This window comes from Cheilinus undulatus, linkage group 4 (assembly GCF_018320785.1).
Source record: "Cheilinus undulatus linkage group 4, ASM1832078v1, whole genome shotgun sequence".
Classification (NCBI taxonomy): Eukaryota; Metazoa; Chordata; class Actinopteri; order Labriformes; family Labridae; genus Cheilinus; species Cheilinus undulatus.
Window position 1 is genome coordinate 55,962,109 of NC_054868.1, and position 16,393 is coordinate 55,978,501.

The 16,393-nt window shown below is 42.0% G+C and overlaps 1 protein-coding gene across 1 annotated transcript in view; it reads right to left on the reverse strand.

The window, feature by feature from the left end:
• Positions 1–16,393, reverse strand: part of lcor (ligand dependent nuclear receptor corepressor) — a 157,139-nt gene that overhangs the window by 11,260 nt on the left and 129,486 nt on the right. Inside the window, exons 6-8 of the mRNA XM_041784163.1 lie at positions 13,895–14,074; positions 13,613–13,738; positions 3,187–3,271 (exon numbers count right to left, since the gene is read on the reverse strand). Of these exons, the coding sequence (XP_041640097.1) occupies positions 3,187–3,271; positions 13,613–13,738; positions 13,895–14,074 (391 nt within the window). The remainder of the gene's footprint in view (positions 1–3,186; positions 3,272–13,612; positions 13,739–13,894; positions 14,075–16,393) is intronic.

Below are 16,393 nucleotides of genomic sequence, written 5' to 3' on the forward strand. Positions count from 1 at the left end.
TAAGCAAACAGGTACCAGCCTCCTATTGGATAATTACTGCATGGGCGATTATCTTTCAGCTGGCAACAAGTTATTTAACCCCAGCTGATGCAATGAGGAACTTCTCATTTCTTAAACAACCATGTCAAAAGACACATCCTGTGTTTGTGGAAACGATGTTGGTCTGTTTAAGGAGGGTCAAATCACTGGCATGAAAAAAGGCTTCAGTTTGCTAGGGAGCATAAAGACTGGACTCTGGAGGAATGGAAGAAGGTCATGTGGTCTGATGAGTCCAGATTGACCCTGTTCCAGAGTGATGGAGCATCAGGGTAAGAAGAGAGGCAGGTGAAGTGATGCTCCCATCATGCCTAGTACCTACTGTACAAGCCTGTGGGGGCGGGGCTATGATCTGGGGTTGCTGCAGTTGGTCAGGTCTAGGTTCAGCAACATTATGAGCCCAAAGAATGAGGTCAGCTGACTACCTGGATATACTGAATGACCAGGTTATTCCATCAACGGATTTTTCTTCCCTAATGGCACGGGCATATTCCAGGATGACAACGCCAGGATTCATCGGGCTCAGACTGTGAAAGAGTGGTTCAGGGAGCATGAGACATCATTTTCACACATGGATTGGCCACCACAGAGTCCAGACCTTAACCCCACTGAGAATCTTTGGGATGTGCTGGAGAAGGCTTTGTGCAGTGGTCAGACTCTCCCATCATCAATATTAAAATTAATGCAACACTGGATGGAAAGAAATCTGTGACACTGCAGAAGCTTATCGAAACAACGCCACAGCGAATGCGTGCTGTAATCACAGCTAAAGGCGGTCCAACCAAATATTAGAGTGAGTGACCTTTTTTTGGTGGCCACTTTTTTTTTGGCCAGGCAGTGAATAATCTTTATTAACCAACAAACACAACACATGCATCATCCTATATTATAACCATCACAATATTAGATAAAACTAGAGCTGAAGAATTTTAAAAAGTATCTAATTGTGATGATTTTGACTCAGATTGCTAATTGGATAGAAATTGATGCACTGAAGGGAGTTATAATTATGTCATTCTCATATTTAATAAGAAAAATGTTCAAAAAAGTAGGATTGTTGTAGACTATTCTAAAAATTGCCTGTGGACGGTTGCATGATCTGTAATGCTAAGATCTCCTTTGACACAGCTTTCAGCTTTAAGAAATATTACATCTTATTATACAGCAGGCCATGTTGCTGTTTGATCTAATTTTGGATTAAATGCCCAGCCCTACATGAAATCCATATTAAGAGACAAAGAAGCGTCTTTTTGGGATAAGCAAAACCAAAACCATTCGTCATGTTTTTGTGTCTCTCCGCTCTGAATCAGATCCACATAGCTTGTCCTAAACCCGTGAGCAGAGGTGGATGTGATGTTTCTAAACCATCCTTGTGTTTGGTGGTTTGCCCGGCCCTGTGCCGCTCCTTCACATCCACCCGTTCACTCGTCTCCACTTCATCAATCTTTTATGAAAATGTTTCTGCTGCTTCGTCAAGCTCTCTGCTCTTCACCACATTTGATTGAAAGTCTTCACTGAGCTGAAGTGTGGTTCTGCTGAAAACTGATGTCATAGCTGTGATGCATTCAGTGACCGTGGGTAAACAGAGTTATTTTGTGAAAACTCTCTAAAAGCTGACCTCTAAAAGCTTCTGTTACTTCAGTCTCACATGGCAAACAGAATTTAATTAGAGGATACCGACAAAGACACATCAATTGCCAAAAGTATTCACTCACCCATCCAAATAACATAAATCAGGTGTTCCAGTCACTTCCATGTCCACAGGTGTATAAAATCATCACCTAGGCATGCAGACTGTTTCTACAAACATTAGTGAAAGAATGGCTCGCTCTCAGGAGCTCAGTGAATTCCAGCGTGGTACTGTGATAGGATGCCACCTGTGCAACAAGTCCAGTGGTGAAATTTCCTGGCTCCTAAATATTCCACAGTCAGCTGTCAGTGGTATTAGAACAAAGTGGAAGCCATTGGGAACCACAGCAACTCAGCCACCAAGTGGTAGGCCACGTAAAATGATGGAGCGGGGTCAGAGGACGCTGAGGTCATAGTGCACAGAGGTCGCCAACTTTTTGCAGAGTCAATGGCTACAGACCTCCAAACTTCATGTGGCCTTCAGATTAGCTCAAGAACAGTGGTAGAGAGCTTCATGAATGGGTTTCCATGGTAACAGCTGCATCCAAGCCATACATCACCAAGTGCAATGCAAAGCGTGGGATGCAGTGGTGTAAAGCACGCCGCCACTGGACTCTAGAGCAGTGGAGACGCCTTCTCTGGAGTGACCAATCACGCTTCTCCATCTGGCAATCTGATGGACCAGTCTGGGTTTGGTGGTTGCCAAGAGAACGGTACTTGTCTGACTGCATTGTGCCAAGTGTAAAGTTTGGTGGAGGGGGGATTATGGTGTGGGCTTGTTCTTCAGGAGCTGGGCTTGGCCCCTTAGTTCCAGTCAAAGGAACTCTGAATGCTTCAGCATACCAAGAGATTCTGGACAATTCCATGCTCCCAACTTTGTGGGAACAGTTTGGGGATGGCCCCTTCCTGTTCCAACATGACTGTGCACCAGTGCACAAAGCAAGGTCCATAAAGACATGGAGGAGAGAGTTTGGTGTGGATCAACTGGACTGGCCTGCACAGAGTCCTGACCTCAACCCCATAGAACACCTTTGGGATGAATTAGAGCGGAGACTGAGAGCCAGGCCTTCTAGTCCAACATCAGTGTGTGACCTCACAAATGTGCTTCTGGAAGAATGGTCAAAAATTCCCTTAAACACACTCCTAAACCTTGTGGAAAGCCTTCCCAGAAGAATTGAAGCTGTTATAGCTGCAAAGGGTGGACCCACGTCAGATTAAACCCTCTGGATTAAGAATGGGATGTCACTGAAGTTCATATGTGAGTCAAGGCAGGTGAGCAAATACTTTTGGCAGTGTAGTGTATCTGTTTTTGCCGAGGTTTCAGATTTAAAAGTGTTAATCAGCCTCAAACATCGTCCCCATGAGCTGAATCTGTACTCCATCTTTCATGTTGCAGTGGTAAGTGCTCTCAGTGCACAAACACAATAGCAGCGACTGTTTTAACCCCTCCATTGTTGTTTTAGGCACATGACTGCTCCGCTCTGCTAACAGAGGCCAGCTCCACTAATCCTGTTGTCTTACCCTTTGACCGCAGGCGTAGGGGGGAAGCCGGGTTTCAGGCTGCCTGCGCTGTGGTTCTTCTTGGTGGAGAGGTCCAGGACACCATCTGAGGGGAGGACAGAGAGATCAGATTTAACACAGCAGAATCCTTAGTCAGGTATGACTGAAACACAGGAGATGGTTGGTAATATGCTTGCATATGTCTCATTGACTGTCAGTATTTCTACCAACTGTTTTGGGAGGGGGAAGGTGAGGTCAGGTTTGGGGAAATTACAGAAAACTCCCAGCATGCTAGCCAACTGTGAGGACTACTTCAGGTGTTGTCCAGTGAAAAACAAAGCAGAAATTTAGCTGCAAATTATGCAGAGTAAACTGGAAACACACTGACCCACACTGATCAACTACAGTTAACCCTCTGGTGTCCTACAAACTGCTGCCTCATTTTCCTCCTGGTGTGCATAAATGCACAGGGGGTTATTACTGTAAATAAAAAAGTTATATTAGTTTATTTTTAATTGTTTCATTTTTTCCTTGTTTCATCTACTTGTCCATTAATAAAAATACCAAATACTCAATAACTGTCATATCTTTTAACCCTTTAATTGCCGTGTTTGTAATGTAAACAAACAACATTTTTTGATGAAAAAAACACAAATTCATTTTCTTCAAGATACTACACTGAAAGTGAATAACTTATTTATGGCTGACTGCAGCCTGGTGTATGTCATTGATTAGCAGCATCATTGGTTAAAATGCATTATTAGTTTTTCTGTGAGGTCAGTTTTTCTAAAATACTCACTTTTTTCACCCTTCTGTGCATAAATGCACACCTTTAAATCATGTTATAAATATCATACATTTCAGAACGGTTTTACTGGTATTGAATTATAATTTTCTCATTTAAGGTCAGTCCTAACCATAAATGTCAAATAATCATTCATTTTAATGTTTTTAACCCTTTAAATGCCATGTTTCATTGATGATGTCACTGCATTTTTAGATGCAAAATACAAAAAAAATGATTTTTTTTTGCAAGTTACTACATGAAAATGAGAGAACTTATTTTTTGATGATTGCACAGACACACTCACAGACTCACACACTGATCTGCACTCAAACAAACCCTCAGAGAGTTAGTGAGAAGGGGAGCAGAGGGCAGTAGAACACTGAAATCTGGTGGAAGAACATGTATTTCCTGCCCTCGCCCATATATGGTAAAAGTGATGTCACAGGGTAAAAAAATGGTCCAGGTGCAAATGTAAAGCCCCAACTCTCAAATGAAGCCCAGAAACCAGAACATGCATGATTCATGCCTTAATGGTGTATGGATCAAAAGAAGTGGTTTGAATGGGTTTCAGTGGGGACTTTTACACAGCAGGGATATTAACGCTGTAAAAAAGGTTTACTTTATTTATGTTGGGCTGGTTGTGGTGGCTGGGACAGAATTTTGAAAGTTGTGCAAAAATGAACAAAAAATACAAAACATGATGATATTAATGTGAAAGAGGACAAAGTTTTTAAAACAAATATCAACTAAGCGTGCATTTTTGGCACAGGGGGTACCAGAGGGATAAGAAAGTAAGAAGTATTTTCTCTAATTGTTAGCCTTTAACAGTGAGATTAGTTCCTGGCAGCCAGCCACAGGTGAAGAGATATTTCAGCTCCATGGTTCTGTGGCTGCTATGTTGTCCATCAGTAGGTTTGATGTGAGCATGCTTTACTGTGATTGGTAGAAACAGGTCTTCAGTCAGGAAGCTCATGTTTGCTGTTCTTCAACTTTCTTGCAGGTGAAGAATCTGTTTGTGTTTGGTGTGTGGCTGGATGCTGCATTAAAAACATGCTTATGACAAAATAAAGGGGAAAAGCTGGTAAAAGGGTGCAGCTAGCCTCTTAGCGCAGTACAACCCTCTTCAAGACTCTTCATCTGACAAGACACGGAGTAGAAGCTCTGCAGGACTCAGTCTGTTTTTCAAGAATCGCTGCATGTTTTTACACTGGCCCCAAAACTTTTATCCATCATATTTTTCCAGAACAGGTGTGATTTTTATTTTTTTTCATCCATTAAAGTCATCTAAATGAGTGTTTGTTTTTCAGAGCAGCAGCTCTCTCTCTACTTTCACAGAAACGTCATCTTAAACACCACGCTCTGTCCATGTTGGACATGGGTTAAAGGTCAAACTTCGTGCCAACAGGTGCGGCCTCAGCTAAGTGATGAATCAGATGAGAGGTGACTTTTCTCCATTCCCACTGATTCCTATGACTCAGAGTCATGTGACTGTAAACTCCTGTATCACACACTCTCATATTTAGAGTCTGATCATGTCTGGGTGCTGGATGGGAACTATGGGGGCTGGTGTGGCTGTCAGCTGATGATCGCTGGCTTTAATGCTGTAGCCAATAAAGCAGGCCAGGAAGTATGCTGATGTGAAATGAGTCTGTCTATCAGGGAAATTCATCATCTGCTGCTCCGTGAGCGTGTCTCCAGCCCGTTCTACATATGTAGATCTGAGTGTTTGCATATGAAAATGACTTCTGTAAGGAAGACTTGAGATATCCTGCAGGTTCAGAGCAGGTGGACTCTGTTGGACACTCTTGCCATGAAGTCTGGGGAATATGTTGGCAACCTGTGGTGTGTGAAATCTCACTTTATTTGTATCTGTCAGACCAACTCAAAAACACACACGGGCACAGCTAAGAAATGAATCAGGCCTGGAGCCAGCTTAGAGAGAGGGAGGGGGAGTTTCACCTTTTTACAGCTTCCCCTCAAATCAGACGAGCTGCAGCTGTGTCAGACTTCAGTCACAAACACGACCAGAGATCGCGTCTCTATGCCTGAAGAGCTGCAAAACCAAACTCATGTATGCACTCCATCTTTTTTTTACTTTAAGAGGGTTTTATCACGACTTCAGAGTCAATGTTGACAGTTTTCAGACTTTTTTCTACATCTCACTGAGTTAACATTTCACCCTGTAAGTAGTCTTTATGTCTTTATTTTGACTCTTTCTGCCATTACTGCTTGATTTTGCTTATTTATGGGAAAAATAATCTGAAAATGGCTTTTTAAACTAAATTGTTGCTTTTTTGTAGGTCTTAAAAGCGTGGGTCAGATTTACAGAAGCATAAATTGATGAAGTGTTTCTCTCTGTGTGTTTGGCTGCTGTAATCCCTCGAGTGCTGCTGACCTCCTGACCCCTCCAACCCTCACAGCCCTACATGGACCCAGGACTCGTTAATCTTTAGGAGCTTTTCGTTGTTTAATCGCACAAAAAATAAATCACAGGGCGATATTAAGATGAAAAACAGCCACCAACAGTCTAGAAGCTACTGGAATATCCAGGCTCAAATGGCTGTAGGAGCTGCAATGTCAAAGTTTAGGTCCAGAATCAAGAGCCAGTCCCTAATGAGGCTTGATAAAAGAGCTTAAAAGTCACAAAATGTGCAGAACAACCAGTGCAATAATGTCTACACTGAGCTCCTCCATGCTCTCATTGATTACTCTAGTGCAGTGTTACCAAACCCTGCTCAGCCAAAGAGCCAAAATGTTGAAAAATACCTTTCCAAAGCCACAATCAGAGTGGTGAAAAGTGGCAAAAATGTCTTGAAGAAGCAATAAAAATAAGTTAAAGGTGGCAAACCTAGATGAAAAGGGTTGAAAATGGGGAGAAAAGTGGAAAAAAGGTCAGAAAGTAGCAAAAATAAGTGAGAAGTGACAAAAACACAAGTTACAGGTGGCAAATAATGGTCAAAAAGTGGCAAAAATTAGGGGAAAAAATGAGCAAAAAGAAACTAAAATGGGTAAAAAGCAGTGAAGAGTGTCAAAAATGAACAAAAAAATAGGAAACAAGTGGTATTTAATGGCAAATCGTAGCTCAATTGAGCTAAAAGTGGCAAAAATTGACAAAAAACCCCAGAAAACAAGTGGTATGTAATGGCAAAAGGTAGCTTAAATGGAATAAAAGTGGCAAAAACATGTGAAAAAGGGCAAAATTTTTTCCCTTTTTAAGGTTTATCTGGGGTAATAATATTTAAAATAAAGATATAAAGGAGCCACATGTTGAGCACCGCTGCTCTAGTGTCTCTCCATGTTCAGACACTGGGACTGGTTCCTGATCAGTAAACATGCAGATTAAAGCAGACCGGTTCATCCTAACCCTAACCAGACTATAATCCAGGACTCTAGCCTACACAGCTCAAACGTACGCTCATGTTTTTGAGATCCTGTGTTCACAGTAACATCACAGACAGTGGAAATACAGCTTTCTTTGAGTTAGGACCTTACAGATAGACGTTTGTCTCTGTTTTGAAATCAAACGTTTTAAACTAGAGTTTAATATCTGGATTTCAGAAACCTTCCTCCCGCCGCCAAAAACATGCTGGTTCGGTTAACTGGTGACTCTAAATTGCCCGTAGGTGTGAGTTTGTCTCTGTAGGTCGGCCCTGTGATTGGCTGGTGACCTGTCCAGGGTGTACCTATGACAACTGGGATAGGCTCCAGCCTCACCATGACCCCCAACGGGACAAGCAGTGTAGAAGATGGATGGAGTCCTCTGAGTCCTTGGCTCTATTGATCCAGGAAGTCTGATGATGTCTAAGTGACCAAACATAAGGTCAAAAGATGCAGCTCTGATTCAGCAGTGGTTTCATTTTCTCAGATTTAGACTCGTCAGAGTTTGTTCTATAAAAATAAACATCAGGATGCAATAATCAGAGAGAGGATACCAGAATTTATCATGAATGCAGAGACAGATAACCCGGGTTCTCAGTGTTCATGTAAAAGCTAATTCTAAATATGATATAAACTAGGATGAGGCTCATACCGGGGTATTTAAGCCCATGTAAACACTCAGTGTGTTAACATGGTAAATCAGATTCTACTCAGAAAATTCTGGGTCTGGTAGAGCCTTAAATTTAGCTCTAAAACTCCGTCAGCCCGGCTCTAAACAGCTGTCACACAAAGTTAGAGATTAGCTTTTAAACATGGCGAAGATTTAGCTGCTTAGGAGCCAACACATGGCTACCAGGAAGAGAGAATCCTGGACTCAAGTTCACCAGGTTTACACAAACTGTTCAGGTTCTTCCTCTCTGCTGGAGCAGAGGACTCATATATGAGGCTGCTGGAGCCTCATATATGAGTCCTCCCTGAGCGGACTCATCTGTGAGGCTGCTGGAGCCTCATAGATGAGTCCTCCCTGAGCGGACTCATCTGTGAGGTGGACATAAGTCAGGACTGGTAACGACTAATAATACAGGATACATCAGCAGGGGGGTATCCTGGAGCACAAAAGAACTATGACCAACGACTGCTGCAGGCGTTGACTGAATGAATGAATGAAGCATGAACAGACGTGGTTGTTGATGACAGAGCAGTGAGGATGAGGAGCAGACGTGTCCTCTAAACGTGCAGAGCTTTTTGGAGTCTGTTAACAGAGACTACAGTCTGATAAACTGAGCTCCAGTAGAACAGGTGATCAGAGGAGCTTCTTCTACTTGTGTTTCACTGCACTCTTTCTCCCTCACTTCATCCACTGCTCTACTTCACTGTTTACAGAGTGGAGCAGGCTGGCAGCGCCACTTTTTAACAGCTTTTCTCCACCATGGTGTTGAAAACATGGATTCAAAGAGACAGAGGTCAAATGTTTAGTCAAAAAGGGTCAGTCTAAAGAATAGAGCAACGAAAGGATCTGTCAGTTTTCTAGGAAACATTCTGAAGTTTGGAGTTTATTAAGTTGTGAATTTACACGAACAAAAAACGGTCAAAATGTTTGAGTCTGACATGGAAAGTAGGCCTTTAGAAAGTCAAACCTTGGTGTTTTTACAGTCGTTCATTGATATTATAATGCTGTAGATCAGAGTTCTCTCCCACATACTGTTGGTGTGTTGTTTTCTTCTAAATAGCCCCGGTTCAGGGTAGAATAGTCTGGATTCTAATGATGAAATCAGGCATTTCCTCTTTAAAAGGCCCAGAAAATAGAGAGTGTGACCAGGCTGTCAGCTGGTGTAGGGTCTAAGGTCCGAACATACTCAAGCGTACTGTGAGCAGAGCGGACCCTGGAACGACCCCAGTCATCAGAGCCTCCATAGTGGAGCGCACCGCCTCGTAGAAGTTTCCTGTGAAACTTCCGTGAAATCCTACATTTCCCACAATCCTTGCGCGTTGTTTACATTCTTCTGTCATGGCATCCTGCACCGACGAAGCCTGCTGGCTTTGCAAAGCAATAAAATTAAGAGACGGTGGCATGTACGGCCATTAAAGACAAGGAAGGGGAGTCTGCCATGTTGGTGAAGGACATGCGAGGTACTGACGTGGAAAAAAGTTTTCAATACTTCCGAACGAAACATGAAAACTTTGATGATCTAGTTGGGCGCCCCACTCCTTCTCCACTCTGGGAGTCACCGCTCACCCGTCAACGCTGCACAGAGGACGGCTGAGAGGAAGGCGGCAAGTGCGACATACATGTCGGTGTCACGTTTAATGCGGGTCGATGTGAAAAATACACGCCGAGTAGTGTTTTACGTGACACCAGTACGCGGAGCGGAGTCCAGGCGGTCGTGACAGTTGGGCCTTTAGGGTTCGGGTTAGAGCAACTACTGTCCTCTGCAGGAGTCTTCCTCCACACGATCGGCTTTTCCCACTGAACCACTGCCATCATCTGTTTTTGACTTTTTCATCTTACAATATTATATTCTGGTTCTTAGAAATCAAAAACTTTTAAAACTTGAACATTTTTTGTTGGTCATAAATTTACAATTTGTTAAACCCTGAAATTCTAAGTTTGGTTTCTAAAATTTAGGACTTTTAAACTCAAACAGTTGAAGTTCTTTTATTTATATATAAGTATATAAATTTAAGTTTTTGTCACAAATTTCCATCTTTTCAAAAGTGAAAACTTTAGTTTTTTTGTCATATATTTATGAGTTTTAAACTAAAAAAATCAAAGTTTGGTTTCTGAGTGTTAGCTCTTTATTTTAGGATTTTTTGAACAAAACATATTTATCATCATAAAATTGTAACTTTTTTCAATTAACAATTTTGTTATAAATTTTTGACTTTTCAACCAGGACATTTTTAGGTTTTGTCACAAATTTTCCTGTTTTTGCAGTAAATATTGACTTTTAAAAGGATAAATTTCTACGCTTAGTTTCTTGAACTAAGAACTGTTTCAGTGTGAAAATCTTATTGTTCTTTTGCCATAATTTCTGACTTTTGATATTAAATATATATATTTATATATATTTGCCACATAGTTTTACTTTTAGTCTTAAAAAATCAAGTTTTTTCTGTAAATGTTTTCACTTTAATACTTCAACATTTATTCAACTTGTCATGAATAAATGTCTCTGAAAACTTGAGTGATTATGAGTGTTTTGTCATAAATTATATTTTTTTAGATACAAAAATTCTCTACGTCTTGTTTAAATTTATGACTTTTAAAGTCAAAATTTTACTTCAGTTTCCTGTAAATGTCGGACGTTTGAAACTCAAATAATGTTAGTTATTGTTGACTATGTAACATCATTAAATTAGATTTTTTTTTCTCTAAAACTTGTCAAATCTCTTTATTATTTAACGTTTTTGTCCCTCCTACACTTTAATAAACTCCAGGCATCACACTTCATTATTTGTTCAGTGGCAGAAGATGTTCTGAAGTTTGTCCTAGAAAATCAGACAGAAACTAAAAAAATCCAGGTTAAAATATAAAAATGCTGAGCCCAGTTCATCTTCGACTCCCCTGGAGCTGGACCCGTCCTGGTCCAGGCTGTTTTGGGTCAGCCTGGCTCGGTAAGAGAATCTAACCTCTAGGCCACAAGAGTTCAAACTTCTTTTTCCTCAGGTATACCGAAGATCCCGCCAGAGCCCAGCGTGATCATTCCCGCCTCTTTAGACCATGTGACAGAGTCTGTGGTTGTTGTACGGCTGCAGTAGAGATATTATTAACTCTTTACCACCTCGGCACACGTCACCGTTTACTCCCCGCTGCTCCGTGCCACACAGCTGAAGGTGAACAAGGTGAACATGGTAAACATGGTAAACATGGCGTTACATCAGAACTGAAAGAGGCTTAGACTGCAGAGCTGCAGGCTTTGTGTGCTCATTACTGCTCTCTAACATCACATCCAGTCATTTCATGTAGATTTATCCATTAGAGGAGAAATACACGTGTGTTTTTATGAAATGATTTTAACAGTGCATGTCCGTCTCTGATCCAGTGTGAGGATCATGAAGCAGAATTGTCTGGAGGTGTTCACACACGTGTGTGAGTGTGAGAGAGAGATAATGAGAGTCTCCGATGGATGGAAATGCCTAAATCTTTTTTGTCAAAATTAAGGAGGCTTACTGTAAGCAGATTCCAAAAAGCTGGTATTAGAGCGGCTGACGGGTCACACTGCGGTTGAGGTTTAAAAAAAAGCGAGCTGTTGCTTCACCGGGGCGAGCTGCGGCTTCAGCCGGCCCCGGTGATGGAAACCCGGACTCCCCGCTGCTTTACTTTGATTAAAGGCAGATTGAGCCCTAAGCTACATTTCAGAGATCAGGCCGCCGCTGCACAGGCTCAATCCCAAAGATGATGGCTTTTCAGCGATCTGATCATGAGACCAATCAGGACGTGACGGACGAGCCGCATTAATCCATGCAGGTCGTCCGTCTCTTTACAGAGTCAAGGTGATGAGACACCTTTTGGTCGTCTCCTGCAGTGTGAAGCTCTCGGCTCTCTCAGTCTGCGGTGAGCTGTAGTTTGATTTTTAAAAGTTACTCAGAATCCTCCCACAGTCTGAGGTACTGATTTCTCTATTTGTTGAGAAAAAATCCAAATACATGAAAAAAAGAGTTACAAAGCAGTGATTTTGTGATTCTTTCACTTCTTGGAAAAAGAAAACCATGGTTCTCAGGATTGGGGTCAGGACCCCCTTTGGGGTTGCGAGACATTGAGAGGGGGTCTCCAGATGCCCTAAAAAAAACTAAGAATATTTTTTTAATTATACTGTTGCCCCTTTACACCAATTTTGTCAATTTTTTACTCCTTGTCATCAATTTTCCCACCAATTTTAACACATTTTTGTCATTTAAAACCTTCTTTTGTCAGTTTTAAACTCTTTCCACCACTTTTTCTGTCTGTTTTTGCCACTTCTAAACCAGTTCTTGCCACTTAAGCTTAACGTTGCCTCTGTTGACCCATTACTGCCACTATCAAACCCATTTACACCCAGTTTTTCCCATTTTAACCACATTTCGTTTGATATGCCCAGTTTTGGTGGTTTAACCAATTTCTGTCAATATCTGCCAATTTTTTCTTTCTCAGTTAACCCTTTTAGCCATTTTATATCATTTTTCCATTTCATTTCAACAAATTTACACCCATTTAAAGCCATTTCAGCCACTTTTTAACTCCATTTTTGCCACTTTAACCCTTTACCTACTGACCCAGCGCTGACGCTGTGTTTTATATGTCTGGAGTATTTTTACTGTAACTCTGTCAACGGTGTTGGAAAGCTGAGAATTCTGGGCATGCGCACATATATAGCCCATTACGGTACTCACAACCATATGACGTGGGCATTTATAGCAAAACGCCAGAAGTATCGTGAGACCGCTACACGGATTCTCAACACTGTAACTCCTCAAAAGTTTGCTCAATCTCAAAAATTCCAACGCTGACAGAGAGCTGAGAATCTGTGCTTTCCACCAATATATGATGTGTGGTATATATAATACGGTAATGTGGAACAGCACTGCTTAAACGGCAGCTTTGGCAGAAGACGAGTGAGAAAGGAGAGTGAAGGAAGAGAGGAAAAGGAGAGCGAGCCAGAGTGGTGTTTTATTTTGAAAAACAACGTTAGATAGTGGCATCTGTGCGTGTCTGCCATGTGCAATAACAATATGTTACTGAGAATGTTCCTTTTTTTAAAATAGGGGATCAGAGGGTGGGCTCTAGTTATCCAGGTATCACACTAACAGCCTCCCGGGGAGAGTCTACCTTAGGGTGCTGGAAAAGAGAAACCAGACGATCGTCCAACCTTGCATTTAGCAGGAACAATGCAGATTTTGTCCTGGCCGTGGGACAGTGGACCAGCTCTTTACTCTTGCAGGGCTCTTTGAGGAACCATGGGAGTTTTATCCAGTCCACATGTGTTTAGTGGACTTGGAGGAGGCTTACGACTGTGACCTGGGGTGTGGGAACCTGGCTCTGCAGCCAGGTGTCTCTCACTGGTCAGACGTGGGCATGTCAGGAGCAAAGCTATGGACAAACTCACCAGAGCCTGAAAAAATCGTGGCTGCATCTTTGTGTGGCTCTGCTGTGAAAGCTTGCATGAGTGGCTGAAATGTGCATGTATATTAACTGCACAATAAAAAATGTGTGTGCAAAGGGGAGTTATTGATATGGATGACCAGGGTGGGAATGGATTCATCTTTGTCTGTTAGACCAAAGTGCATGTGTGTGGTTTCTCTCACCCTGCTGAGTGGGCTCCGGGTCGTCCTGGCTCTTTTTCACGGAGAGGTCCAGCGGGCCGTCCTGGTCGGTCATGAGAAGCTTGCTGAGGACGGGGTTCTGTGCAGAGGCGACGACCGTTCCTCCCGCTCCACCCCCGTTGGCGGCTCCCGTGCCGTTGCTGCAGGCGGGCGCTGAGGCGGCGGCAGCGGCTGAGGTGGGGCTGAGGCCCGGGGTGGGGGATGGAGAGGAGGAGGCAGACGATGGAGGGGAGCTGGGCGCTGGCAGGGGCCCAGGCGGGGAGCCGGGGGCCTGGGCCAGAGACGCCGCTCTCGGCAGGCTTTGGTCCTTCATGGTGCCGTTGGGCAGGGGCGAGTCGTCCTGAGTAGTTTTTGAGGTATATTCGGCAGCGAACTGGCGGATCATTCGCTGCATGATCTCACGAGCCACTAGAGGAATGTGAGGTTCTGAGAAACTTGGGAGGTCTGCAGAGAAACACAAACAGGGACAAACATCAGCAGCTTGTTCTCCAGGAATTCCTACAGCCAGTTTATTTATCTCATTTATCCTGAATATGTAATCCTGATGCTCCGCTGAAATAATCCAAAAATCACCCAGAGCATCACCTAATCCTGCACAGCCTCCACCATAAGAGCAGCCATGATCTGAACCATGGTTGCTGCAGATTACTGCGTCTGCACGCACATCCTCACTTTTATTGTTTAGGCATTTATCCCTGGACCGTTAAATTTGTCTGGGATGTACTGAAAGGAGCCGGAACTACAGAACCTGGTCTCTTTAAGAGGATGCTGGATGATGTGGAACATCACAACAAACACAGGAACTCCTAACAGACGCCAACACCTTTGGACAAAAGAGTCCAACGTGTGAAACATTTAATCATCTTTGTCTGGTTTTCCTGATCTGAGACTGAAACTGGAATAACGGTCCAGCCCACCATAAAGTGACACACTTTTAAATCCCCTCTGTTAGGACGGCCCCCCACGGAATAGTCTGGACCCCGTGTTGGATCAGTAGCATTTATGCTAACATCCAGGCTAACAGTTTCCTCGTGTCAGGTTATCATTGAGCCACATGTTGAAATTTAATCGTGCCGCTTTCCCGCTCTCTTCATCACTTTATCCATCCATTAATGCCACCTTTAACCCTTTATGCCAACGTTTTCACACACTTTCACAGCCTTTTAACAGTCTTCAGCACTTTCAATCTATTTCTATCACTTTCTGTTGTTTTGCATATTTGCCACCATTTTTTTCTTTAAATCCATTTCAAACACGTCTTATACCATATGTAAACATTTTTTGGTACTTTCAGTCCATTTTTGCCACTTAAAACATTTGCTGCCATTTCTTTTGCCACTTATAACAAATGTATGCCAATTACTGGAACTTTGACGCATATTTCTCACTGCCTTATGCCAACATCAACCAATTTTCACCAATTCTTTGCCACTTTTAACCCATTTTAATCTCTTTTTTGCCACTTTCAACCCAGTTTTGCCACTAAAAACTTATTTTTGCTACTTCTTGCAACTTTTAACTCATATCTCCCACTTTCCTATGCCTTCTTTAACCCATTTTTGCCAGTTGTTGCCACTTTTAACCCCTTTAAATAACTTTTTTTGCCACTTTTATCACATGTTCACCTCTTTTCTGACACTGTTTTGCCACTCTTAACCCATTTTCACAACTTTTTTTCCATTTTTATCATTTCTTATGCTACTTATAATAATTTTGGGCATCTTTTAACTCATTTTTGCCACTTTCTTATGGCACTTTTAGCCTGTTATAATCACTGTTTGTGCATCTTTTATCATATATGCACCTATTTTGTTACTTTAAACCTATTTCACAACTTTTTAGTCCCTATTTTCCCATTTTAACAAATCTTTGCCACTCTTAACCCATATTAATCACTTTTATGCCACTTATTATCCCATATTTGCACCTCTTTGAACCCGTTTGCACTACTCTGTTGCCACTATTAACCCATTTTCACCAAGTCTTTGCCATTTTTAACCACTTTGTGCAGCTTCCCATTGTTTTACTCCTTTTTAATCCATTTTCACAACTTTTTTTTGCTACTTTTGGACCATTTTCGACACTTTTTAGCCACTTCTAGCCCATTTTGCCACCAAAACCCTTTTTTTTGACATTTCTTAGGCCACTTTTAACTTTTAAATTTTTGTAACTTTTAACAATATTTGCCACTTTCCTATGGTACTTTTTGCCCATTATAATCACGTTTTATGCCCCTTTTATCATATTTGCACCTCTTTTGAAACTTTAAACCTGTTTTCACAACTTTTTAACACTTTTAAACCCATTTTCTTAACACTTTAGGTTAGTGTGGCCATACTTTGCCGTTTTTAACCAATATTAGTCACTTAAAAGCCACTTTTTTACCTTTAGCCAATTGCCTTTTTTTACTTTTTATGCCAGTTTTATTTACACAAGTAATCTGAGTGCAGTTGTTTGCTTTGCTACCCCAACACCGCTGAGGAATGATGAATAGTTCAGTGAAAAAGCACCATTTTGGAGCTGTATTTGGGTCAGTGGTGAGGCTTAAATCTGCTCTTCTTTGGCTGTAGAAGTGACGATCTGCAGATACTAAAGGACTGTTTTTATAAGAACTGGAAAGGCTATACCTGCTTTTCTCCCTGTGTTTATAAAATATATTTGAACCCTCAATGTTGGGGCTGCCATGTGAATACTGTTCCTCTAAGAACAGACGAAGAAAGCAGACCCATGCAGGAGTACTGGGATGGGAGCTACAGACCCATG